This window comes from Mixophyes fleayi, chromosome 11 (genome assembly GCF_038048845.1).
Source record: "Mixophyes fleayi isolate aMixFle1 chromosome 11, aMixFle1.hap1, whole genome shotgun sequence".
NCBI lineage: Eukaryota > Metazoa > Chordata > Amphibia > Anura > Limnodynastidae > Mixophyes > Mixophyes fleayi.
Window position 1 is genome coordinate 46,521,768 of NC_134412.1, and position 27,597 is coordinate 46,549,364.

The 27,597-nt window shown below is 42.4% G+C and overlaps 1 protein-coding gene across 3 annotated transcripts in view; it reads left to right on the forward strand.

The window, feature by feature from the left end:
* The window catches only part of NHERF4 (NHERF family PDZ scaffold protein 4), a 396,171-nt gene that overhangs the window by 246,503 nt on the left and 122,071 nt on the right, over window positions 1-27,597 (forward strand). For all 3 annotated transcript variants that reach the window (XM_075190611.1, XM_075190612.1, XM_075190613.1), the window contains one exon: window positions 21,081-21,282. In XM_075190611.1, the coding sequence (XP_075046712.1) occupies window positions 21,081-21,282 (202 nt within the window). The remainder of the gene's footprint in view (window positions 1-21,080; window positions 21,283-27,597) is intronic.

The window sequence follows — 27,597 nt, forward strand, 5'->3', positions numbered from 1 at the left end:
ATAAGCTTAGCGTACAGCTTAATGTCCCCATTAAGTAGAGATATGGGCATATAACTAGCACACAATGTTGGATCTTTCCCTTCCTTTGGCAAAACAGTGATCTGGGAGGCTAAAGATTGAGGTGAGAAGTATGTCTGGGCATAAACAGAGGCCTGTAGCAAAAGAGGGGCTAGTTGTGTTTTGAAAATTTTGTAATATGAGATGGTAAAACCATCAGGCCTCGGGCTTTTCCCTGATGGTGTTGTCTTGATCGCATCTTCCTGTTCCTCAATAGTAAAGGGATCCTCTAGCATTTGTACGGATTCCTCCTCAAACGTGGGAAAATGTATTTGTTTGAGACATTCTGCTATACGAGCCTGTTTGGTTGGGTATATAACTGTATTAGGTGGATTGGACAGATTGTAAAGCTTAGTGTAATAGGCATGAAATGCCGCGGCAATAACAGGTGTATAGACTAATGTGGACCCTGCTTCTGTTTTAATCTGAGGAATATAGAGTTGGGCTCTCTGCGAATGCAGAACGCAGGCTAGAAGTTTCCCGGTGCGGGTAATGGTGGCTATGAAACCGAGGGGCCGACCCTTGTTTGGAGTGCGTTTCCTTGAGGAAGTTTACGTCAATTTTCTTAGCTATGAGGTCTCGAAGTAATCAGGACCATTTTTCCGGTACATTCAGACCCTTAACATTAAGGGTGACACATGAGCCGCCAGGGGAAGGAAAGATGCATGAACACATAGCTGTATACAAGTAGGGGAAAGTGGGGAAGGGTAGGGATAGGGGGGGAGGAAGGAGGGTTAGGGAGCCGTAAATGCTTAAACTGAAATAACAGTACAATCGAAAAACATGGAATCTTTAGCAGATGTATAATATATAAATAAATGGTGATGATGATGATGATGAGATGTATAAGACCGGTCCGGTAAGCCCAATAGGACCGTAGTCCAAACATGGCCCAGAATAGAACAGTCGGTCTGGGAGCCCTGAGGAGAGCAATAACAGCGACAAACATGAAAGATGGTCTGCACCACTCCTCCAGGAAAGCCCCGAGTGATTCACACCCTGGACCCTAGCCCAGAAGAGCAGCGCAGCACATTAGTTACACATATGTACTAACGTAACCAATTTTGTAGTGTAATTTTGCATGAACAAATAACAATAAGGAAAAACTTGAACATTATCAACAGTAAAAAGTGGTGATGAGCTAGAGAGCTCTAGATTAGCTGCTAATGTAGAGAGGAGATATATCAAACATCGGGCACAACTTCACTGACCCCACATGGCTGTCAGCCCCAAAAGGGGGAGATGATGCCCAGCGAGTCAGTGCAAGGATACCCCGGTCAATTTTGTTATAGGAGAGAAACTTCACCAAAATCTTAATAATAGTATCTCCATGGCGATGAATGGTTCAGACAAACATTCTACTGAGCCAACTTGATGACCTGTAAAAATAAAAATGTTAGCCCGGGGAAATAGATGAACTGGAACAGACCACCAGCGAGTTCTCCCGGGGGCCGAAGGCCTCCCACGAAAGGATAGTCGGTCATTCATAGCTGCCGGGGGCCAGTAAAGGTAAGACCCAGCAAAAGTCTTCCTCCAAGGAATAGATGTCCGTACTCAGCATGTATGATCAAGTGTTCCCTTGTGCCTGCTGGTTCAGGTGTTTTTGGGGTGACCGTTTAGGTCTCCTTGGAAGTTGGAACCTATCTTCATGATGAACCTCTATCTCCGGATACAAGCGTTGATGACAATCTTGCCATTCGGCCAGAGGGATTAAAGGAATGTTCAAAGTAGTACAGAAGTACGGCAGGTCCAGCGGATTCCTAAGAACTGCCAATTTCCCCTCATGTGTGACTTGCAGTTGAAGCGGAAATCCCCAGCGGTACTTGATAGATTTTTTTCTGGAGCTTCTCCATGAGGGGCTTAAGCATCCTCCGAAATTGTAGCGTTTGCCAGGAGAGGTCTTGAAAGATGTGTATTTCCTGGCTGTTGGACTCCAGACCTTGGAGACCCCTTAGTTTGCGTATCTCATCTTTCTGAGTGAAATAGTGGAGGAGGCAGATGACGTCTCTAGGTCGTTCCGATGGAGCCCCCATAGGACGTAGTGCCCTATGTGCCCTGTCAAATCCGATTATATTGTTTGGTGGTAGTTCCAGGACTTCATTGAACACCTTTGTTAGAGCATCTATCAGGCCCTGTAGGGGGATAACTTCAGGTAAGCCTCATATTCGTAAGTTGTTCCGACGACCCCGATTATCTAGGTCGTCAATCTTTTGCTGAAACCATTGCAGGGCCTTCGCCTTTTCAGCCACTGTATGTTCTAAGGCTGTAAAGTGTTCATCCTTGTGTTGGACTTGGCAGCTTCCACTTTAAATTCAGATGAATACAAGTCACGATGACAGTAAACAGTAGTGCTGGACACCTCTTCAATCAAGATCACTTGCGGTCAGCATTTGGGTCCATCGGTGATGTTCAGAGTCGCTTTAAAGATAAGTCTATAAATATTACCATTGATTTTTAGAACTTTCGTGTTCTTTTTGCAGGTGAAGTGGTTGTCGGAACAGTGGTAATCATATTAACAATTACCACTGCTTCACCTAGAGGCACAAAATCTAACAGAGTGGAAGGTTTTCACCAGAGGTTCCCGCAAGGGAATTTGGGCTTGGCAGCATCCACCCAGCAGGTCGCTGCCCTCTAGGGAAGTTCCCAGTGAGCGGTGATAGAGAACCTAGTACAGAGAAGAATGTAGGCACTAGCTAGCCACAAATGAGTAGGATTACTGAGTGAAGCTCAGTGATAGTTCACAGAGAGATAGTAGGTGATTTGCAGCAGCACACTTGGAGAGATAAAAGCGATGATCTGCAGAAGTGACCACTAACAAGTGGAGCAGGTAATAGGTGATTTGCAGTAGTTACCACTAACGAGTGGAGCAGGTATAAGGTGATTGCAGCAGCACCCTTGGAGAGATGACAGCGATGAACTGCAGGAGTTGCCACTAATGAGTGGAGCAGGTAATAGGTGATTGCAGCAGCAGAGTGCATGAGCTACTTCTAGGCCAGGAGTCAGATGAGAAGAGCCAGCACTGAGAGGTGCTGGGAGGAGCCTTATAAATGAGAGGTAACCAATGGATGAGCGGGACAAGTACCTACAGTTCTATCCACCTGTCTACAGAGCTGACACTCCATCCAAGTACCTGCAGTCCTATTTACTTGTCTACAGAGCTGACGCTCCATCCAAGTACCTGCAGTTCTATCTACTTTGTCTACTGGGCTGACGCTCCATCAGCTGTTCCGGTATTTCACCTATTCTTCACCGCTACTGACTGTCCCTTATCTCCTGACTTCCCAAAGGGTCTCGCTCAGTACTCTAGCAGGGGCCGCGACCTGCGAGCAGATGCAGCTAAAACCATACTGCTTTGCGGCGCTTCCTAGTGAACACCGTCTACTCGCTAGACTCCGCGCCCTGCTGGAGTAGCGCTAAACTGTACGAACCATAGGATTCACATCATAAAGACCTGTCTCTCGTGTGGAGTCGTGACATTTCCCTAGTGAAGATCTGGTGAGGACTCCCATTTCAATTTGCATGTCAGGGAAGTCAGCATGAACCGCATCAACACATAAGATCCAGTTTTTGACAATGCAAACTTTATGGTTTCTAGACAAAATGTAGAACATGCTTGAGGTGACAAGGTGTGACATAGCAACTGAATATAGTAAAACATAACATTTCATTGGTTACATGGTGGATTGATTCCACTTTATTTAACATTCTCCCATGAGAGTGATTTATATATGCAATTAAGCTTTTTTTGTAATGGGAGGTTTGGTCCTTCTTTCAACACTTTTAGTCTTTGTGCTTGTTCAATTTTGACAACAGCTGACAAAACACGAAAAGTATCAGTTTCAAGTACACTTTGTTAGACAGATATTGTTTCTTTTAAACATTTTCCAAATTAGATTCATATCTTTCTGTTTATTAAATATCACAGTGGCGTTACCACAAAATTTTCAGCACATGCTTCTTTAATACTTTTTCAGTCATTTTAAATATTCACTATAGTGAACTTTGCAAACATCCTCCAATCAAATACACTTTTCACTAAAATATCACATCAAAGTGAAATTCCTCACCTATTTCACTCTGATGTGATATTTTAGTGAAAAGTGGTTAACTGTGACTCTACATCCACACTTTTTTTCATGTAAAAATGTAATTTACGCAGCAACGTCTATTAATTACTATGGGGAAACTGTTGTCATTGAAGGTTTGGTCCTTCTTTCAACACTTTTAGTCTTTGTGCTTGTTCAATTTTGACAACAGCTGACAAAACACGAAAAGTATCAGTTTCAAGTACACTTTGTTAGACAGATATTGTTTCTTTTAAACATTTTCCAAATTAGATTCATATCTTTCTGTTTATTAAATATCACAGTGGCGTTACCACAAAATTTTCAGCACATGCTTCTTTAATACTTTTTCAGTCATTTTAAATATTCACTATAGTGAACTTTGCAAACATCCTCCAATCAAATACACTTTTCACTAAAATATCACATCAAAGTGAAATTCCTCACCTATTTCACTCTGATGTGATATTTTAGTGAAAAGTGGTTAACTGTGACTCTACATCCACACTTTTTTTCATGTAAAAATGTAATTTACGCAGCAACGTCTATTAATTACTATGGGGAAACTGTTGTCATTGAAGGTTTGGGAGAAGAGAGACGAAAACATATAAAACATAGAATTTGATAGAAGATTAGAACCCTATGGGTCATATAATCTACCCAATATGGGATTTAAGATAGCTTTATACCTTTTCCAAGCAGTTTTAAATTCCCATTTTCAATAAGCATCTACCACCTTGGTTGGAATGCTATTCCACCTGTGTTGTACTACCCTTTAAATATTGTCATACCACCTCAAATTTCCACTAAACCCTGCTATACTCCAGTATAAGTGCATGTACTTGTATTGTATCCTGAGCCGCGGCAGTACTCACAGCCGACGCGGCTCGCTTCCAGCGCCCTCTGGCATCCCGCCCGTCCCCTTGACGACCGGGATGTCACTTCCGACTAAGACCGACCGTTGCCAAGGCAACAGTGGGACGCCTCTTGCCCAGCGCCGCATCCCGGGAATGTGGGAGGCCGGCCGCGCGTGCGCACAGTGCCCTCCAGCTAACTAGTCCAGCCTGTGGCTAATTGAGTTTAGTATACTGCCGCTGTGTATGTTTCGGGGACAAGCCCTGATTGGTTGCTCTAGGTATAAGAGGCAGTGAGGTCTGCAGCCTCACTGCCGGTTATAGCTTTTCGGTTACAGTCCTGCTGACCTGCTTGCTCCTAGTTTCTGTTCCTGGATACTCTGTTGGATTTCCCGTGTATGACCCCTTGCTTGGATTTGGACTCTGCCTGTTTGCTCGTGACCCTGACCTTTCTTGCCTGTATCTTGGACCTTGCTACCGTGCCTGTGACCTCTGACCTCGGCTTGTTTATTGGACTCGTTGTCTGCTGCCGGCCCTCGACCCTTGCCTGGACTTCTCTCTGCTTTTCTGGGTTCTCCCCAGCCTATGCACATTTCACAACCCTCTGTTAGTCTGCGGCCAAGTCTGTCCCCACCACTAGGGGCTCCAGTGCACACCAGGCTGTCGGAGCAGACTCCGGGTTTTGCTGTACCGGTTGGAGGGGTTCCTAACATTATAACCGGTCCTAAAACAGATGTTCCGGAGACGAAGTTGGGATGTATGAAAGCGGAATCAAATTGTCTCCTTTTCAAGCCCTGACGGGTCATGTTGAGACCCTGTACCAAATGGTCCGGGGATTGTCCCAGCGTTTGTCCGCTCAAGGGGAGCACTCCCGGACCACACTAGCCTTTTCTGGTTCCGCTGATGAGCTTAAGTTAAATTTGCCGGACCGGTTCTCTGGAAATAGAGCCCTGGTCCGGAACTTTAAGGAAAGCTGCAAACTCTACTTTTGGCTGAAACCTCTGTCTTCTGGTTCAGAACAGCAGAGAGTTGGAATTGTCATCTCCCTGCTGCAGGGTGACCCCCAGTCTTGGGCTTTCTCCCTGCCGCAGTCTAGTCCTTTTTTGCAATCTTTGGAAGCTTTCTTTAACACATTGGGTCTCCTCTAGGAGGACCCAGATAGAGTTGCCTCCGCTGAGGCTCATCTATGGGCCTTAAAGCAAGGCCGGCGTTCGGTAGAAGAATACTGCACTGAATTCCGCAGATGGTCACCTGACAGTGAATGGAATGATCCAGCGTTACGCAGCCAGTTTCGCCTAGGACTGTCAGAGCAGATTAAAGATTCACTTATGCAGTATCCTTCCCCCACCTCGTTGGAGAGCCTTATGCAACTCACCATTAAAATCGACAGGAGAATCAAGGAAAGGAGGACAGAGAAAGAGGCATCTTCCTTTTCGCCTGCATTCATGCTAGTTCCCACGGATGTTGAGGAACCTATGCAGACAGGGGCGTATCGCCTTTCTCCTGAGGAAAGAGACAAAAGACGGTCACAAGGCCTATGTCTTTATTGTGGTAATAAAGGCCACTTCTCCTGCTCTTGTCCTCGCAAACCTGAAAAAGGAGCATGTCTGGGGAAGGTCCACCTAGGTCTGCAAGTCGTTTCCCAAAAGAATGCTGTCCTGATTCCCGCACAAGTCACTTTCGGTGCCAGTTCCGTGGCCCTGTCAGTCTTCATTGATAGTGGAGCTGCAGGCAACTTCCTCGACATCGGGTTTGCCCGCTCTGCGGGAATTCCGACTGTGAAGCTCAAATCTGCCATTACTGTTTGCGGCTTAGATAGGAGTCCATAGATAAAGCACAGTAGCAATATAATCTATTAATTGCCAATATGAAGATGTACTTCAAAGCTTATTAGTCTACTAGCTAACTTTATTTGTGAATATTGAGCATGTCTCCCTGTAATCAATGAATGATTGGCCGAGTAACAGCACGAGATTAGCCAACTGTCAGAGAGCTGCAACTGTTAAGATGGATATGTTTATATAAAACTATTTGCACTGTACTCAGGCTAATTATTAAGACAATCAGCTGCATACCAGTGTGAAATTAACTGGCATTTAGATAGCCTTAACTGCCAATAAGAAGGTATCTTTTAAAACTTCTTAATATTAAAGAATATTATAACTGGCTACATAGCAGTTTGAGACTAATTAACTTCTTCTTCCCTAAAGCAATATAATTATGTTTGTAGATAATAACTATTAAACCAGTTTATGTCTATGAGATCAGGATATCAAGATAATGAAAGTCTAACTAAATCGTAAGAAACTCATTAAATGAAGACAGTTTGTGAGAGTCTATAGTCAACCCACTAATATGGGGAAGGGTGATATTAGTTTGAGAACTTACTAAAGAAACGAAATATCATATGAAATGTTGAATAATAATTTGATTGTAAAAAATGCAGATATCTTAGACACAGGCTCTATGAATTGTCAGCTAGAGGATTTAACATGATGCTCATCAATCTTTTTATTTTTTTGTAAATCTCTCTTTATTGGATTTTAAACAGTTTTTACAAACCTCCCTGACTTGCATTGAACAATAAATTGAAGGTGTTACAGAGTTACAAAAAGAAAGGGGGACACCAGTCTGGCATATAAAATACTATTTAGTAGTATGACATGGAGGGATGGGGGAAAGATAAAGATGGGTGAAGAGTGGGGAGGAATGGCAAGGCTGGGGGAGAGGGAGGGTAGAGGGGTTCACTTGTTCCACTGAGAGTATAATGGTGAATCCTTGAATTCAAGCCACTCAAACCATACAAAGTAAAATTCCCTATGTTTATCCATTGATGAATAAAGTATATCGTCCATTATCCTGTTGAATTCCAATCGGGCAAACGATTCTTTAATGGTAGGGATATTCTGGGATCTCTTTAGGGATTAGAAGGACTGCATCACAGAAAGTTCTAAGTGCTATGTACTCTCACCATATATGTAATGGAGTACCTGGCGCCATCAGGCATCACCAGCACAGGTTTGGCATCCCAGGAACCATCTTGGCAAGCAGGCTGGGACATTGATACCATCTAGTCATCACCTTGTACTGTGTTTCAATTACCCGTATACTAACTGAGCTAAAAAGATGCGTAAAAAGATGTTATTCCAATCTTCTTTGGTTATTGAGCAGTCCAATTCCCTCTCCCAGTCTCGTATGAAGGTGGATTGTTTACTAATGGCATGTTCAATGAGGATACTGTAAATGAGAGATAATGTATGTCTAGGATATAGTGGGATGGTACATAAACATTCAAACTGGGTAAAAGGCCACCCCGCAGACTCCCGTATTCCCGGGGAGCCTAGAAAGTGACAAAACTGTATATATCTCCAAATCTCCGCATCCGGGAGTTCCCATTTGAACTGGAGATCGGTGAAAGGTAGAACCCCAGACACGTCCACCAGCTGGCCAACCCTATGGAGTCCCACCTCTATCCAATGTCTGAAAGTCCGTCTAGTAAGGCCTGGGGGAAAGTCCGGGTTAACAAATATCGGGGTCAAAGGTGAGTGTCATGAAGAGATGTGAGAGACCGAGCATAATCTGGCCCATCTAGCCAGAGTTGGGGTAACAGTCGGGTGGGTAATTTTAGGGAGTGATTGCAGCCAGGGTGTGAATTGGAGTGACTTGCTTGAAACGTAACTCTCTATCCAGACCCATTGCTTGTCAGAGCCCTGCCTCGTCCAGTCCATCACCCTATTTAACATAGCCGCGTCATAGTACAAAGCAAAGTGAGATAGTTGTAGTCTCCCAGAGTGTTTATGCATACTGTATATAATGTATCGTGTTTAAAGCGAGGGCGTCTACCCTTCCAAACGAAATCCGAAACAGCTTTATGTAATGTCTGGAACCAAGAGGCGAAGAGATGTATGGGGAGCGTGTGGAGCAGGTAGAGGATCCGCGGCAATAAGTTAATTTTTACCACGTTGACTCTGCCTATCAGGGAAAAGCCTTTTGGGAGCCAATTCCTCAGGTCCCTACAAATTGTGCTGGTGATAGGTATAAAATTTTCCTCAAAATTTTTCGAGTTGTCTTTTTTGATAATAACCCACAAATATTTGAGTCGTGTGGGTTGCCATGTGAATGGGAATGCTTGCATCAGGCCTTCAACTACTGCCCCAGGCGCAAAGATGTTACGTGATACCGATTTTGAGTAGTTAATTTTAAAGCCGGAGAGTTCGCCAAAATGATGAAATTTTTATAGTATATTAGGAATCGAGATCACAGGGTTGGTGAGGATGGCCAGGAGGTCATCCGCAAAGAGAGCTAGCGTAAAGCTTTTGTCCTCCATCTGTAGACCGGAAATGTCTGGGTTAGCCCGAATAGAGCGGGCCAAAGCTTACATGCACAGAATACAAATCAACGGAGACAGGGAGCAGTTCTGTCTGGTACCATTTGATATAACAATGGGCTCTGACAATTCCCCGTTAACCCGAACCCTTGCCGTCGGCTGCGCATACAAGGCGGCAATCCGAGCCAAACTCAGAGGGCCCAGGCCTATGTGACTGAGGACCCCTCGCATAAACTCCCAATCTACTCTGTCAAAAACCTTTTCGGCATCCGTGGATAGCAGAACTGGTGGGATATTGGCGGTGTTTTTAAACTGTACTACATTGATCATTTTGGTGGTATTATACCGTGCCTCTCTCCCTGGAACAAATCCTACCTGGTTGGGATGAATGATTTGGGTTAAATACGGTTTTAACCTATTTTCTATCAGCTTAGCATACAGCTTAATGTCCCCATTAAGTAGAGATATGGGCCTATAACTAGCACACAATGTTGGATCATTCCCTTCCTTTGGCAAAACAGTGATCTGGGAGGCTAAAGATTGAGGTGAAAGTCTATGTCTGGGCAGAAACAGAGTTAAAGGCCTGTAGCAAAAGAGGGGCTAGTTCTGTTTTGAAAATTTTGTAATATGAGATGGTAAAACCATCAGGCCCCGGGCTTTTTCCTGATGGTGTTGTCTTGATCGCCTCTTCCTGTTCCTCAATAGTAAAGGGATCCTCTAGCATTTGTACGGATTCCTCCTCTAATGTGGGAAAATGTAATTGTTTGAGATATTCTGCTATACGAGCCTGTTTGGTTGAGTATATAACTGTATTAGGTGGATTGGACAGATTGTAAAGCTTAGTGTAATAGGCATGAAATGCCGCGGCAATAACAGGTGTAATGTGGACCCTGCTTCTGTTTTAATCTGAGGAATATAGAGTTGGGCTCTCTGTGAGTGCAGAACGCAGGCTAGAAGTATCCCGGTGCTGGTAATGATGGCTATGCAACCGAGGGGCCAACCCTTGTTTGGAGTGCGTTTCCTTGAGGAAGTTTACGTCAATTTTCTTAGCTATGAGGTCTCAAAGTAATCAGGACCATTTTTCCGGTATATTCAGACCCTTAACATTAAGGGTGACACATCTGAGTCTACCAGCCATTACCAAGCAACTCTAGGTAGTAACATGAGCCGCCAGGGGAAGGAAAGATGCATGAACACATAGCTGTATACAAGTAGGGGAAAGTGGGGAAGGGTAGGGATAGGGGGGGAGGAAGGAGGGTTAGGGTGCCATAAATGCTTAAACTGAAATAACAGTACAATCGAAAAACATGGAATCTTTAAAAAGATGTATAATACCGTTCCGGTAAGCCCAATAGGACCGTAGTCCAAACATGGCCCAGAATAGAACACTCGGTCTGGGAGCCCTGAGGAGAGCAACAATAGCAACAAATATGAAAGAAGGTCTGCACCACTCCTCCAGGAAAGCCCCGAGTGATTCACACCCTAGACCCTAGCCCAGAAGAGCAGCACAGCACCGTAGTAACACATATGTACTAACGTAACCAATTTTGTGGTGCAATTTTGCATGAACAAATAGCAATAAGAAAAAACTTGAACATTATCAACAGTAAAAAGTGGTGATGAGCTAGAGAGCTCTAGATTAGCTGCTAATGTAGAGAGGAGATATATCAAACATCGGGCACAACTTCACTGACTCCACATGGCAGTCAGCCCCAAAAGGGGGAGATGATGCACAGCGAGTCAGTGGAAGGATACACCGGTCAATTTTGTTATAGGAGAGAAACTTCACCAAAATCTTAATAATAGTATCTCCATGGCGATGAATGGGTCAGGCAACTGGTCTACCGAGCCAACTTGATGACCTGTAAAAATAAAAATGTTAGCCCGGAGAAATAGATGAACTGGAACTGACCACCAGCGAGTTCTCCCGGGGGCTGAGGGCCTCCCACGAAAGGATAGTCGGTCATTCATAGCTGCCGGGGGCCAGTAAAGGTAAGACCCAGGAAAAGTCTTCCTCCAAGGAATAGATGTCCGTATTTAGCATGTATGATCAAGTGTTCCCTTTTGCTTGCTGGTTCAGGTGTTTTTGGGGTGATCGTTTAGGTCTCCTTGGAAGTTGGAACCTATCTTCATGATGAACCTCCATCTCCGGATACAAGCATTGATGACAATCCTGCCATTCGGCCAGAGGGATTAGTGGATTGTTCAAAGTAGTACAGAAGTCCGGAAGGTCCAGCGGATTCCTAAGAACTGCCAATTTCCCCTCATGTGTGACTTGCAGTTGAAGCGGAAATCCCCAGCGGTACTTGATAGCTTTTTTCTGGAGCTCCTCCACGAGGGGCTTAAGCATCCTCCAAAATTGTAGCATTTGCCAGGAGAGGTCTTGAAAGATGTGTATTTCCTAGCTGTTGGACTTCAGACCTTGGAGACCCCTTAGTTTGCGTATCTCATCTTTCTGAGTGAAATAGTGGAGGCGGCAGATGACGTCTCTAGGCCGTTCCGATGGAGCCCCCATAGGACGTAGTGCCCTATGTGCCCTGTCAAATCCGATTATATTGTTTGGTGGTAGTTCCAGGACTTCATTGAACACCTTTGTTAGAGCATCTATCAGGCCCTGTAGGGGGATAACTTCCGGTAAGCCTTGTATTCGTAAGTTGTTCCGACGACCCCGATTATCTAGGTCGTCAATCTTTTGCTGAAACCATTGCAGGGCCTTCGTCTTTTCAGCCACTGTATGTTCTAAGGCTGTAAAGTGTTCAGCCTTGTGTTGGACTTGGCAGCTTCCACTTTAAATTCAGATGAATACAAGTCGCAATGACAGTAAACGGTAGTGCTGGACACCTCTTCGCTCAAGGGGAGCACTCCCGGACCACACTAGCCTTTTCTGGTTCCGCTGATGAGCCCAAGTTAAATTTGCTGGACCGGTTCTCCGGCAATAGAGCCCTGTTTTGGAACTTTAAGGAAAGCTGCAAACTCTACTTTCGGCTGAAACCTCGGTCTTCTGGTTCAGAACAGCAGAGAGTTGGAATTGTCATCTCCCTCCTGCAGGGTGACCCCCAGTCTTGGGCTTTCACCCTGCCGCAATCTAGTCCTTTTTTGCAATCTTTGGAAGCTTTCTTTAACGCATTGGGTCTCCTCTACGAGGACCCAGATAGAGTTACCTCCGCTGACGCTCATCTACGGGCCTTAAAGCAAGGCCGGCGTTCGGTAGAAGAATACTGCACTGAATTCCGCAGATTGTCACCTGACAGTGAATGGAATGATCCAGCGTTATGCAGCCAGTTTCGCCTAGGACTGTCAGAGCAGATTAAAGATTCACTTGTGCAGTATCCTTCCCCCACCTCGTTGGAGAGCCTTATGCAACTCGCCTTTAAAATCGTCAGGAGAATCAAGGAAAGGAGGACAGAGAAAGAGGCATCTTCCTTTTCGCCTGCATTCATGCCAGGTCCCTCGGATGTTGAGTAACCTATTCAATCAGGTGCATATCGCCTTTCTCCTGAGGAAAGAGACAAAAGACGGTCACAAGGCCTATGTCTTTATTGTGGTAATAAAGGCCACTTCTCCTGCTCTTGTCCTCGCAAACCTGAAAAAGGAGCATGTCTGGGGAAGGTCCACCTAGGTCTGCAAGTCGTTTCCCAAAAGAATGCTGTCCTGATTCCCGCACAAGTCACTTTCGGTGCCAGTTCCGTGGCCCTGTCGGCCTTCATTGATAGTGGAGCTGCAGGCAACTTCCTCGACATCGGGTTTGCCCGCTCTGCGGGAATTCTGGCTGTGAAGCTCAAATCTGCCATTACTGTTTGCGGCTTAGATGGGAGTCCATTGCATGGTGGCAAGATTACCTGGGAAACCCCGTCACTGCAATTGAACATTGGAGCGCTCCATTCAGAAACAATGACCTTCTTCCTTATCGACTGTCCATCGGTTCCATTGATCCTGGGCCATCCTTGGCTTTCCCATCATAACCCTGTCGTGGATTGGGTGAAAGGAGAGATTATGCAGTGGAGCTCTTATTGTACACAGTCTTGTCTAACTATGCCTTTGCGAGTCATTAAGCCAATTCCGGAGCAACTTCCTTCACAATATCATGACTTCTGGGATTTGTTTTCTAAGAAGGCTGCTGATACTTTACCACCTCACCGTGACTTCGACTGTGCGATCGAGCTTATTCCTGTTTCCAAATTACCCACGGGGCGCTTGTACTCTCTTTCTGTTCCAGAGACAAAATCCATGCAGGAATACATTGACGAAAACTTGGAGATCAGACCATCTAAATATTTTTGTATCCAAAAAAAATGGAGAACTAAGACCCTGCATTGACTACCGAGGATTGAATCTCATTACAGTGAAGAACACTTATCCCCTTCCTCTCATCTCCATATTAATCGATCAATTAAGAGGTACTACAGTCTTCACCAAAATCGATCTTCGTGGTGCATATAACCTCATCCGTATCAAAGAAGGAGATGAATGGAAGACGGCATTCAATACGCATTCTGGCCACTACAAGTATCCGGTCATGCCGTTTGGTCTCAGCAACTCGCCTGCAGTGTTCCAAGATCTGATTAATGAAGTGCTACGGGAGTTCCTTGATCATTTTGTAGTCGTCTATTTAGACAATATCCTCATATATTCTAAATCATTATCTGTATATCGGGGTCACATCAGACAAGTTCTACAGAAATTACGAGAACACCACCTCTACGCTAAATTAGAAAAATGTGAGTTTGAGGTGCAGAAGGTATCCTTCCTGGGTTATGTAATCTCTTCTGAGGGATTCTCCATGGATCCAACCAAGGTCAAAGCTATCCTGGGTTGGGTACAACCGAATAATCTCAAGGTGATACAGAGGTTCCTGGGCTTTTCCAATTATTATAGGAGATTCATTTGCGGCTTTGCTGATATTGTGGCTCCTATTGTCACCCTGACTCGCAAAGGAATGGATCCAACTAACTGGTCACCCCAGGCAGTAACCACATTTGAGACCTTAAAGAAAGCGTTTGTATCCGCAGAGGTCCTTAGACACCCAGATCCCGAAGTGCCCTTTGTTCTTGAAGTTGATGCCTTCGACGTCGGTGCTGGTGCCATCTTATCTCAAAAGGATCCCCATACTCACCGCCTACACCCATGTGCCTACTTTTCCCATCAGTTCTCTTCAGCAGAAGCCAACTATGATGTGGGTAACCGGGAACTATTGGCAATCAAATTAGCCTTTGAAGAGTGGCGACATTGGCTGGAAGGCGCTACACATCTGATCTCTGTTATAACTGATCACAAGAATTTACAATACATACAGTCGGCCAAACGCCTGAACCCCAGACAGGCCCGTTGGTTGCTATTCTTCACCAATTTCAACTTTGTGATCACCTACCGTCCAGGTTCTAAAAATGTCCAAGCAGATGCTCTGTCCAGAAGCTTCTTGGCACACCATGTTCCAGTTACTAGTCCTGAGCCTATCGTTCCCTCTTCCATGATCCATGCTGGGCTAACGCAAGACCTGAGCATCACACTGCAAAGGTTTCAAAAATTAGCTCCTGACAATACTCCGGAGGGATGTTTATTCATTCCAGTTCATTTAAGGAAGGCGGTGCTTTCAGAAGCACATGGTAGTAAGACTGCTGGACATCCTGGAATACAGAAAACTTCGGAGATCCTCTCCCGTACTGTCTGGTGGCCATCATTGTCTGCTGATGTCAAGAGTTATGTCCTCTCTTGCGAGGGTTGTGCCAGGAGTAAGGTCCCCAGGAGTCGTCCTGTAGGCCAGTTGCTTCCATTGCCTATTCCCGCAAAACCCTGGACACACTTGTCTATGGACTTTATAGTCGATCTGCCACTCTCTGCAGGACAACACCACCATCTGGGTGGTAGTTGACCGCTTCAGCAAAATGTCACACTTCATACCACTACCCAGGCTCCCTGGTGCTCGAGATCTGGCCATTTTATTCATCCAGCATATATTCCGGCTCCATGGACTTCCTACTGACATCGTTTCCGATCGTGGTTCCCAATTCATAGCACAATTCTGGAAATCTTTTTGTACCCTTCTTGGGATCAAGATTAGCCTCTCGTCTGCATACCACCCTCAGTCGAATGGGCAAACTGAAAGGGTTAACCAGTCCTTATAACAATCCTTACGATGTTGCACTTCAGAATTTCATGATAATTGGTCCTCCTTGTTACCCTGGGCAGAATTTGCTTATAATAATTCATGTCACTCATCTATTTAAACCTCTCCATTTTACTGCAGTTTTGGTTTTCACCCCAGATCTAATTCCTTGTACTTTCTTAAGTCCGCTGGTATTCTGGAAATTCGTTCCACAGCCAGGGATCTCAAAGCTATCTGAAAAAAGTGCAGTCATCATTGAGACAAGCCTTATTTTTTGCAAAAAATTTTTTCGGACCGCCATGGTACCACCTGCTCCCTCAAAGGGGGCCAGAAAGTGTGGCTGTCTACACGCAATATTAGGCTCAGACAGCCTTGCAAAAAACTGGGGCCTAAATTCATCGGTCCTTTCCTCATTATCAAGAAGATTAATTCTGTAGCCCTCAGATTGAAAATCCCTGGTTCCTTGAGGATCCCTAACACATTCCATTGCTCTCTGCTTAAGCCTGTGTTATATCCAAATCAATTCCAGTCTTCCAGTTCGCCGGTACGGAGCACGAACAAATACATCATTCATAAGATCCTCGATTCTAAGAGAGTGCAGGGGCAGGTGCACTTCCTACTTCAATGGAGGAATCGTGGTTTAGAAGAGCGGTCCTGGATTCCGGGAATACGGCTTCATGCTTCCAAACGTTTGAAGGAATTCTTCAAAAAATTGCCTAGGAAACCTGGGTGACGGGGTTCCTTAACCCCTCCTCAAAGGGGGGGGTACTGTCACGAGCCGTGGTGGTACTCATAGCCACCGCGGCTCGCTTTCACCGCTCTCTGGCGTCCCGGCCATCACCTTGACGACCGGGACGTCACTTCAAGGCAACGGTCGGAAGCCTCTTGCTCAGCGTCACGTCCCAGCAATGTGGGAGGCCGGGCGAGCACGTGCACAGTGCCCTCCAGCTAACTAGTCCAGCCTGTGGCTAATTAAGTTTAGTATACTGTCGCTGTGTATGTTTCAGGGACAAGCCCTGATTGGTTGCTCTAGGTATAAGAGGTCTGCAGCCTCACTGCCGGTTATAGCTTTGCTGTTACAGTCCTGCTGACCTGCTTGCTCCTAGTTTCTGTCCTTGGATACTCTGTTGGATTTCCCGTGTATAACCCCTTGCTTGGATTTGGACCCTGCCTGTTTGCTCGTGACCCTGACCTTTCTTGCCTGTATCTTGGACCTTGCTACCGTGCCTGTGACCTCTGACCTCGGCTTGTTTATTGGACTCGTTGTCTGCTGCCGGCCCTCGACCCTTGCCTGGACTTCTCTCTGCTTTCCTGGGTTCTCCCCAGCCGGTGCACATTTCACGACCCTCTGTTAGTCTGCGGCCAAGTCTGTCCCCATCACTAGGGGCTCCAGTAAACACCAGGCTTTCAAAGCAGACTCCGGGTTATTTTGTACCGGTTGGAGGGGTTCCTAACATATTGTAATAGTTCTTTTCCTCTGAATAATGCTTTTCTCCTGCATCCTGTTAAATTCCATAATACATTTGAAAGCTTCTATCATACATCCCCCCCCGCCCCCCGCTCTACTTTGCTGCACGCCATGCTATACATGTTGAGACGCTTTCGTCTTTCACAGTAAGTTTTGGGATGTAGACTATATAACTGAAGTTAATTGAGAAACTTTAACGTAGAATGGGAGATAATTTCTATTCACAATATTCTTTCTTATTTATTTAGAAATATTTCTTTAGCATTTTTTACTACTTTTCCCTGTCAGTATAAGTAAAATATTGATTTTTGGACATTAGTTTTCAACACCAAGTTTGTAATATTTTGCACCAAGTAGACTGTGATGCACGCATCCTCCCATTCACATACCCTATCTCCATGGTAAAAAGGCACAGATCTAGATATTCAAATAGACAGGGGCGTTTCCATGGTGTATAGTCAGTGAAAGCAATATTTATTAAACGTTTTCACATGTTCCAGATATCAGATGTACAAGGCATAGTGGTTAATTGTTATAGACCTATGTTCATCTAATATCTGGTAAGTGTGAAATTTTAAAACTTTTAATAAATATTGCTTTTAATGATACTACACAATGGAAGCATCCTCATCTAATAGAATTAATGTCACCTGTTAATAAAATAGGCATTAATGATAAAACAAAAAAGTGTTTTTTGTTTTTTTTAATTCCTCCTTCAAATACATTTATTAGGATGTTCTTAATGTCTACTATACATACATTTTTACAGTTGCTCCTGTAGAAAAACACATGTTATAGTATGCATACGAGATACGGCAGAAAAACAAGTAACTTTGTCATGCCTAGAACTTGTTTCGTACGCGGCTGCATGCACTTGAGCTTGGCACTCCCTTACTGTAAATTTACTATGGTCAAATGCCCCTTCTCTGCCCTGTTCTTTCTCCAAAATTGTAGACTGTAGTAAGTGTCCTTCGCCATTGCAAACGGAGCGGACATGGCTGCGTTTACTGGCATATGGTCGGGTTCTGGGCATGTGCAGAGTGATTTTGCGTACAATACGCTTCAAATCGGCAGATACGTGCCTTGATGAGTCAGGCCCAATAGTTCTAAGACTGAAATAAGCACCCTCTCACCCCCCTGTCTCTCTTTCTGTTGACTAAAATATACTGTCCCTTAAGTTATCTGCTTAGGGGTCATCCTCAAATCGTCCCTTTCCTTCAAACTTCCCATTTAGTGCTTCTCCAATTCCTACTGCTTCAATTTCTGGAATATATCCATGATCCATTCTTTTCTAACAATGGAAGCCACCACAAAACTTTTATTCACTCCCTTGTAATATCTACCTTGATTACTGTTTGAGATGGACTCAGCACCAGGCTATAAACCCCTTGTATATCAATAGGTATAATTATTTACTCAATATATCATGGGGAGGTGCTCCAGTACTCATTTGGAACATTAATGCAATAAGGAAGAAAGAATAGTACTGGAAGGAGCACTCTTTTGAACAGATAATGGTATATTATCAATTTATACATTAAAATGAACAACCTTTAATGGTAAATTTAAAATGAGTAAGCAAAATATTAAAATACGATGATTGGTGTGAATTGAACCTGAATATTCTTCAGTTAATAGGTAGAAACTACTAAACTGGCCTGATGCTATGTGTACTCCCTCTATTACTATTGGAAGATATTCGGGAAATATGGGGGTGATATAGGATTAGGGGCTGTAATGAACCTATATTGTAGGTCCACCTAAAGGCAGGCTAAAAATCGCCTTCTGGAATTAGTTAATTAGTCCACACTTATCGTTAGTTCCACTGAATTATTAATGAACATAATGATTCATTAATCTAATACATATTCCATGTCAGAGTGGTGCTTGTCACCATACTCTGATCATAGGGATGAAATGTACTGCTGGTTTAATCTCTGGAGGACCACCGTATATTTGGCTTAATAGCTAATGGACCCCCGTTATTCCTAGCTAGCTATATGGAGTGTTGATTTCTCCCTAATTAGTTCTGTCATCTATTACTAGCGTGAGGACCTGATATCCAGCTCAGTACATCGTACAAACTGTCAGTGGACCATGGATTGTTATCCCCTAAGCCTAATTCATTTGTTACTAGAAATCTATTAAAGTCCCCTATATTTCACCACCATGCGTATATCGTTATATTTATGAGGACATAGCTATCAGGTTCAGCGTGAACGCAGACGCGCGTTTCGCTTATGAGCTTTAACGAGGCAACCAGACTGACGATTCCAGTGAGCCTTATAAAGGGAAAAACCCGCCCACATTGTGTCGTGCATGTGTCAGCTATGGCTAGGAACTATGCGTTCCCCGTTATTCACATGCTTTGATAGGTTATTAGACATCACATGACACTGTCATATGTTAAGTGATGTGGTTTGTTTATATTATGATTCCAAACGGGAGGCCCGTCATAGAGCAAGTAATCTGATTGGTCCCCTGTCGCATAACAGGAGGATAACAGAATTTAATTGGTGTTACCATATTTTGGTAAGTATAAATCTTTTACCTTACCTATGTTAGGTAGAGATTGAATGCATAGTAATAATTAGGAGGAGAGTTTATCATTCTTTAGTATACCTATTTATTATTGTTCAGTTAAAACTATATATAATTAATAAATTTGCAATCACCCATTAATTATCATGGTGAAAATGTGGACTTTCTGAACGATGTAAAACCTGAAGTATCTTATGATAAATAAAGTAGGTTATAGCTCCCTTTTACAAAACTCAAGTGTTCTAACATGTTTCAAAATTAAATATATACCTCTCACCACAGCAGCCTATTATAAAAATGAACGTATATTGATACAAAGAAAGGTATTAAGCATTCTCTGATATGTCTCTTTCATATCATATCAAATAGAATTATACTTATTTATTCGACATTCATTAGTAATTTTTAATGTGATCTAGTATTATAATTGTAAACTTTCCAACCAATATTAAAATAAAAAAGTGTATATAAAATTTACTGTAGGTCACAACTCCCTCTAAATATTTTAGGGTAATTTCCATACAACATGGTGCCAATATTAAATTGCAATCAATATGTGCAACTATATTCATAAATATGTGACTGAAACTATATTGCTAATGATCTCTGTTGGCAAGGGCATCACCTATATTTGGTGTACAACAAATTTTACTTGTATATACAAAATCATATGTTAGCCTGAAATTAGGTGCTGACTCATAATGCCATTTAAGCAACATATGGTAGTGATAATGTGAACATTTTGAATCTACATAATTATTAAAAAAGTAAAACGTGATATATTAACTAGTTAGGGTAAGCTCACAACGCTTACCAGTAAGTGAAAAATAATTGATTCTGTGTTACCAATTGTGCCAAATGTCTTTTACAATGTGTCAATATTACTGATTATCAGTATACCTCCTGGTCAAATTAGGGTTCTGATTAAAAATTGTGACATTAATATTTAGTATTATGTGGGGTGATGAATTTTATAATTCTATATTGTCATATGGCAAAACAGAAAAGGGAGATGATATACATAGCTCCAAATTGATCTAATTAGGAGCAGAGTTACTACTTTTGATTAGGGGGTGAGGCTTCCCATCAAAAAGATTTTTTTAGTCTCATGTTTCAGGAGCTCAGTTTTTATATCTCCTCCCCATATCATACACTTACACTTACACTTTCTCTTTTTTTATTATTTCACTGCCTACGATACTTAGGTTTATTATGGGAACATTATATTTTAAACTTAATTAATAAAAGGTATATTTTAAACAATCTGATTATTACAGAGTGCCCTTGCTAAGCATGTTTTCCTCTATCACATGTGTTTCTTAATCTCCCTATATGCCTCTAGGCCTTTTTCCATAGCCCTGTTATCTTGAGCCCAGGCCTTCTTCACGTTGGGCATTACCATCACTCTCAGTATCTATAATTAACTTGATCTGCATTACTAAGTTATCTGTGTATAATTTGTCAATTAAGAGATGTCTGGTCTTTGTGTCTTATTTTTTATGCATTATGTAATGTGTTATAGATTTTTGCCATCTGTGTATTGTCTACTACTGTAAATTTCATATACGGTGCTGCAGACCTTTTGCGTTGCCTTATAAATAAAATATAATAACAACATTTTTGTGCAGATTTATGTGCTATAATTTTTCATTCTTATGTTTTGCAGTTGCAACAAAATGCTTCACGCGTGGTCCTACTAGTCCTGGAATCAGCTTCATTGGGAGTGTATGAATCTCATGGAGTTACACCAAGTATAGCACTAGCTGATACATCTTCATTACCATACCAAATACGAAAACTTAACCTGGTGCGGAGTCCACAAGGATACGGGTTCCTTTTAAGGCAAGAGAAGTGTCTGAAAGGACAAGGTAATACTCATAATGTAAATGCACCCTCTCTTCCTCAAGACAGAACTATATTTGTGAATGTCACATGGGGCCCATGAGTGTGGCCAGCCCACATTTAGTTTTCAACAGTCTCACCCGCCCAGTTCCTTCTATCAGGACAAGCTACATACTGCACTATCATTTTCAAATGCAAAATTCAAGCATGTTATGCAAAATAGAGCACAATCAATTGAAATGGCACATGACAACAGATAACATCATTTTCACTACAGGTCCGCAATTTTGCACTTTCAGTAATGATTCTTAACACTCCTGTTAGTAACAAACTATTAGTAAATCATATGTGGCTGCTTCCCTTCATTGACATATCTGAGTGCAGGTATATGTTCATACCAAAAATACTAGTTGCGTGGTGCAGGGGAAAGGAAGTACCTTCATATTGCTATTCAGAGGTTGATCAATGGAGAGAGGCAATGGTCTCCATTGAAAAATCATTATTTGATGCACACTGCTCCTCTTCATTAGCAGAGCTGCTCTGTTCAGATCTGAGCATTGCAGTGAGATCTGTTTGGCCCAGCTCCCACTACAACAATAATTACAGTGCTGGGATTTTGTACATTTACCCGCAGGGGAAATACATACTTAAAAGGACATATTCTAATTTGGGCATGTCCTTTACTATATACATAAAGAGATTATGCATACCTTTACTCTATTTGGATTACCTAAGCCTGTCCATTCCCTCCCCAATTCTGCCTCTCTAATCATAGAGTGGACGCAAAGGGCAGATACGTCTGAATACAGGCTTAGACATATGCCATTGTACTGTGCATAAACAGTACTGAAAAGTTTGTTTTACACTTACGGCCATCCAATTCTACATGAGCCTGTATATTTTAAGCTTCTGGAAATTCACTTGGACCGTTGCTGAATACTTTAAAATATACTTTTTATATATATATATATATGGAGCATGTTTATTTTAGACAAAAGACATCAATTGCTAGTATAGGTACCTTTCCACTGAAAATAATGTTTGCGTGGATCATACATCTGATCGTGTAATGTGTCAAGATCAATATATATAATATATAGTACATAAAGTATTTTCTTGTTACGGCACAGATGTCGGCTGTTGATCTCCGTTTTAGAATGATGCAACTCAGCAAAAAGGTATACCAACTTATTGTTATATAACAAACAAAACTTACAGAGTATTGTTCAGGCATGTTTCTATACCCAGGTAAGTAAAATTATTTGGTAACTGGGAAACAGGGAAACTTCCCATAGGTCACATGGAACTGCATAGGGTTTCAAACAATTGTCTTGAAAAAGTGGCTTTGTGTTATTTTTGTCAATGACCTGGGTTAATACCCGTATACTGGGCTTTTATGCTTTAACACTGATTACAGTAATGCTGCAACTTTAACTGAAATTTCAGTGACAAAATGCGTTTATGGATCAAGCTTAATTGGTTATTATTATTATTATTATTATTATTATTATTCAGAAGCTACTATTCTTTTAAGTATGTTTGCCATGCATTAATTGCCTAACGGTGGAGATTTCACAGAAATATTGTCCAGCATCACAGTCCCCATAGATTAATATGGGGACTGCGATGTTCTGCACTGCATGAAGCTTTGAAATGCTTTGCATTGCGCAGACATCTTAGGATGGCGTTACCTGTCTTTTCCTTTTGGTTTATGCTGAAGCCTCTTCGGCTTTGCAGAATCCGTTTCTCCCATCACCAGCAGTGCTAAGCTGCCTGTAAATAGGAAAAAGTGTTTGCATCACATTGGTTACTTCGCCGGGGCTCCCAGAGTAGCCACGCATTATGCATTCAAGCGGTGTATAAATATGCATTGATGCACAGAAATATGCATCGCTGATGCATAGACCCCAATCCATACATTGGGGTCTATGCATCAATAAGATGCAGTGCAGCTAAATATGTGTAACACCCCCTTCAGTATTAAGCGTTGTGAGGGTGTATATATATTGAACAATGCAGATGCTTCTCACCTCGGTACTTGATTTTCAGTGCCTCCACCCTAATCGCTGCTTTCTCTTCTGGGGGGTATTCAAAAGATACACCAGGGGGAGATTCCTGTAACCCCCTGCCCAGTATTAACACTCTGTGACAAACTGTGTGCTGCAAAAGCCATCCAGGCACATTTATTGAAATGGAAACCCTGAATGCAGCTTTGTAATTTTATATAAAAACTAGCAGAATACCCCGCGTTGCCCGGGATTTAAAGAATGTTTATTTACAAAAATCAATCTAAATATTAAACATACATGTAAATATCATGTTAAAATTGGACCAGTAGAAGGTGAAAAGTGAAAATGTCAAACTGTATTTGAACTGTATATGATGGAACGAACCGATAAACAATTACTTCAAAACAGCTTGATAAACTATATTTCTCGTTTCTTCATTTGGGGCAAATACATACAAATTTCTTGGTGATCCAACTCTTGAGCACACAACGTAAAATTGTGCATGAGAAAAGCAAGGTGATTCCAAGTTGACTCCAGCTACATGTAAAGATTGTCCTTGGGCCTTATTGATAGACATGGCAAAAGCTAAACGAACTGGAAATTGTAGACGCTTAAATTGAAATGGCATATCAGATGGAATGAGAGGTATGTGTGGAATGAAAGCATTGTCACCTTTTGCACAGCCTGTCAAAATAGTTGCTTCAATGAGATGAGAATTGAGCTTTTGGACTACTAATCTTGTACCGTTACAAAGTCTTGGAGGATTTAAATTTCTGAGAAGCATAATGGGTGATCCAATCTTCAGTACCAGGTTATGCGGTGGCATTCCGGGAGGTTGTAAAGAGTTTAAAAATTCAGTAGGATAGTGCACAGCCTCATTTTCTTCAACAACGGTATCTATTGATTTGTATAATATGGCTTTTCCAGGCAACTCTTCTTGAATCTTTAAGTTGATGTTGTTTACACAATTATTTTAGTTACTGGATGAAGCGGCATTAAACCATTCCCAATATTTAACAAATGATCAGCAAACTGACCGTCCATTGTGTTGCCATGCAGAGAAACTCTCATATTTGTGGTTAGTCGCAAAGTGCGAACATGCCTCCAAAGATGTGATGATTTAAGGCATGCATTAATTTCATCCGCCATTGTTCCTTTTGGAATGACCGGCAATGTTTGTCGAAAATCTCTAGCTAATACAACAGTGACTCCACCCATTAGTAAATCATTGCCTCTTAAAAATTGAAGTGTTTGATTGAGGGCCTGTAAAGCATTTTTGTGTGACATGGTGCATTCATCCCATACAATGACCTGACATTCCTGCAGAATCTGAGCTTTTTCTGTTCGTTTAGTGATATTGCAGACGGGAGTTTCACTTCGGGCCAGATTAAGAGGTAACTTGAAAGCTGAATGTGCTGTTCTTCCACCAGGGAGCAAAATTGCAGCGATTCCAGAAGAGGCCACAGCAATAGCTATCTTGGAAGGTACTCGAATTTTAGCAAGTAACAACTTGATGAGAAACGTCTTACCTGTTCTTCCGGGTGCATCCAGAAAAAATATATTTCCCCCTTTTTTTGGAACTTCTTCCAAGACATTGTTCCAGACATTCCAGAGTTATGGTCGTTTTCGATGATTTTTAGGTGTTACCCCCCTCGCCACCCCCACCCTTAGAAGTGCTAGGGGTGTCTTGCCCCCACAATATTTGTTGTCAGACTGTAAGTCATATGTGTAGCAGGTTTGGTGTAAATTGTTCCAGACATTCCAGAGTTATGGTTGTTTTGGATGATTTTTAGGTGTTACCCCCCTTGCCACCCCCACCCTTAGGAGTGCTAGGGGTGTCTTGCCCCCACAATATTTGTTGTCAGACTGTAAGTCATATGTGTACCAGGTTTGGTGTAAATTGTTCCAGACATTCCAGAGTTATGGTGGTTTTGGATGATTTTTAGGTGTTACCCCCCTCGCCACCCCCACCCTTAGGAGTGCTAGGGGTGTCTTGCCCCCACAATATTTGTTGTCAGACTGTAAGTCATATGTGTACCAGGTTTGGTGTAAATTGTTCCAGACATTCTAGAGTTATGGTTGTTTTGGATGATTTTTAGGTGTTACCCCCCTTGCCACCCCCACCCCGTAATGAATTTCAATTTTACATTTTTTTAGTTGCCTCCGTCATGTTTTAATACACTCGTATGCAAAATTTCATGATCTTCGCTTGAAAAATGTGGATTTGTATAGAAAGACAGACAGAAGGACAAATTTTCTCTTTTATATATTAGATATACTTTGGTATAATTTTAAATAATAGTGCAAACAATACAATACAGTAATAAGACAGTGTGGATGAAAGTGGAGCAGCACTTCTTACTGTGAACACCAAGTTAACACAATAACTCGCAATAAATCAATAACATTAACAGCATACAATATGAACATTGACTGTCACAAAAATGGATCAGATACCTTACTTGCTCCTGATACTGGGAATATCTTGCGGGGTGAATGTATATATATTTTCCTTATAGCTCTACAATGTACTGCCAAACAAACACATCAGCAGTATTCAAACATGCCACACAAATGGAGCAGTGCACTGCAAGTTGGGGCCCTTCTGTATGGATGCAGCATGGCATGGAAGCATCATATGTCCAGATTGCAGCTTTTAGAGGTCTTTAAATCACTTGCAGTGAGGTACAGCAGTCACAGTATGCAAACCCTCCTGTAGCAACAACTGTAAAATCATTTCCTATTTGTATTCTGGGACTTGTAGTTCCACAAATGCTGATTAGACAAACACTTGGTGCACATTTACCTGTCCACCCATCTATCCCTAACTCTTCAGCCCCTGTGGCCAGATATAGTCCAAACCCCACTTGAATAATAACAGATAGGTAAAATAAACAGTAACTTTTCTGCACCAGTGTGTGTCACAGGTCACAACTTGATTATCTCCAAAATGGCTGACTTGTAAAATGTCCTTCTTCAGAGGTGCATGCAAACCTCCTCCTACAGCTTCAAACTGTGACTTCCAGCAGGTTCTGTTCAGGACTGCACTGAGCTCTGATATCTCTGCAGACTGTCTGTTCTCTCTGCTCAGACCACCAATTCAGTGCCCTTTTGCCTAGGGTCACCTATCTGGACTGGTCACACAGCTCAGTCTCTCCCGGAATGCTCCTCTCCCCGCCCCCTGGTTTCTCAGTCTTCCTAGGCTCAGCCCCCTCTCCACAATAGCCTTGTGGGAAATTGACTTTTTCTTCCTGGACTGGTAAATAGCTATAGCGATCTCTTTTCTTACTGATGCAATTGTGATTATTAGCCCCTGGGTGCTCAAGTCCAACTGCAGCATCCCCAGGGGTTACATATGTATGCTGCACATCGCAGTGAGGATGGAGCAATTCTGGTGTCATGGCTTAGCTCTATTGATGATATTGTGTTTTGAAGGGGAAGTAAGGAAAGTATAGATTCTTTTTGTTTCAGTTAAATAATTATTTTAACATGCAGCTGTATTTTGACATTAGCAAAAGTCAACTTTGTAAATCTCAATGCCAACATTGAAGATATTAGCTATAATAAAAATTACATCAAATCAACAGACAACAATTCATACATTCAAATAAATAATGACCACCATAAGAACTGGCATGGCAACATACTGATTGGCCAGTTTAAAAGAGTGAAAAGGAATTTTTTAGACAGTCATATATTTAACATACACGCCAGTGAGATGAATGTAATGTTTGTGTATAGAAAAGAACCTAGGGCCTGATTCATCAAGGAACGCAAACGCATACGCATCTGCTTTGCATACTTTGACGTACAAGCACTCTTGCGATCGAAATAAGTCTCTCAAATAGCAAAAACACACCCCCTTGTGGTCCATTACAACTAAGTGACTGAAGTAAGCAGCGCAAGCGTTAGAAAACACACCCACCTGCGGATCTTTAAACATCCTACAAGCACAAGCGACGGCTCTCAACTGATTGAGGGCAAGCTAAGCAACGTATACTTCACGCCCACTGTGGGAGGGGCCAACAGTTTGTTTGTACACAACACAACACAAAAGCCTGGGGCTTATTTTTACGAGATAGCTCTTTACTCATTAATCACTCACAAATAACAATGATGTGCAACACTCTGAACGGTTGTTTTTCCTTTGCTACTAATTAGCGTAATACACACTTGTAACAAACACATTGCTCACAATCTTTCTGTGTTTAGGATTTCAAGTCGCCGTATAGTATGCAAAATGCATGGACATGGCTACATTAAAAACACATGACTAACGAATGCATTAAAATGTATGTGGTGTAAATACATCTTGCCTTTTCTGCAAAATGC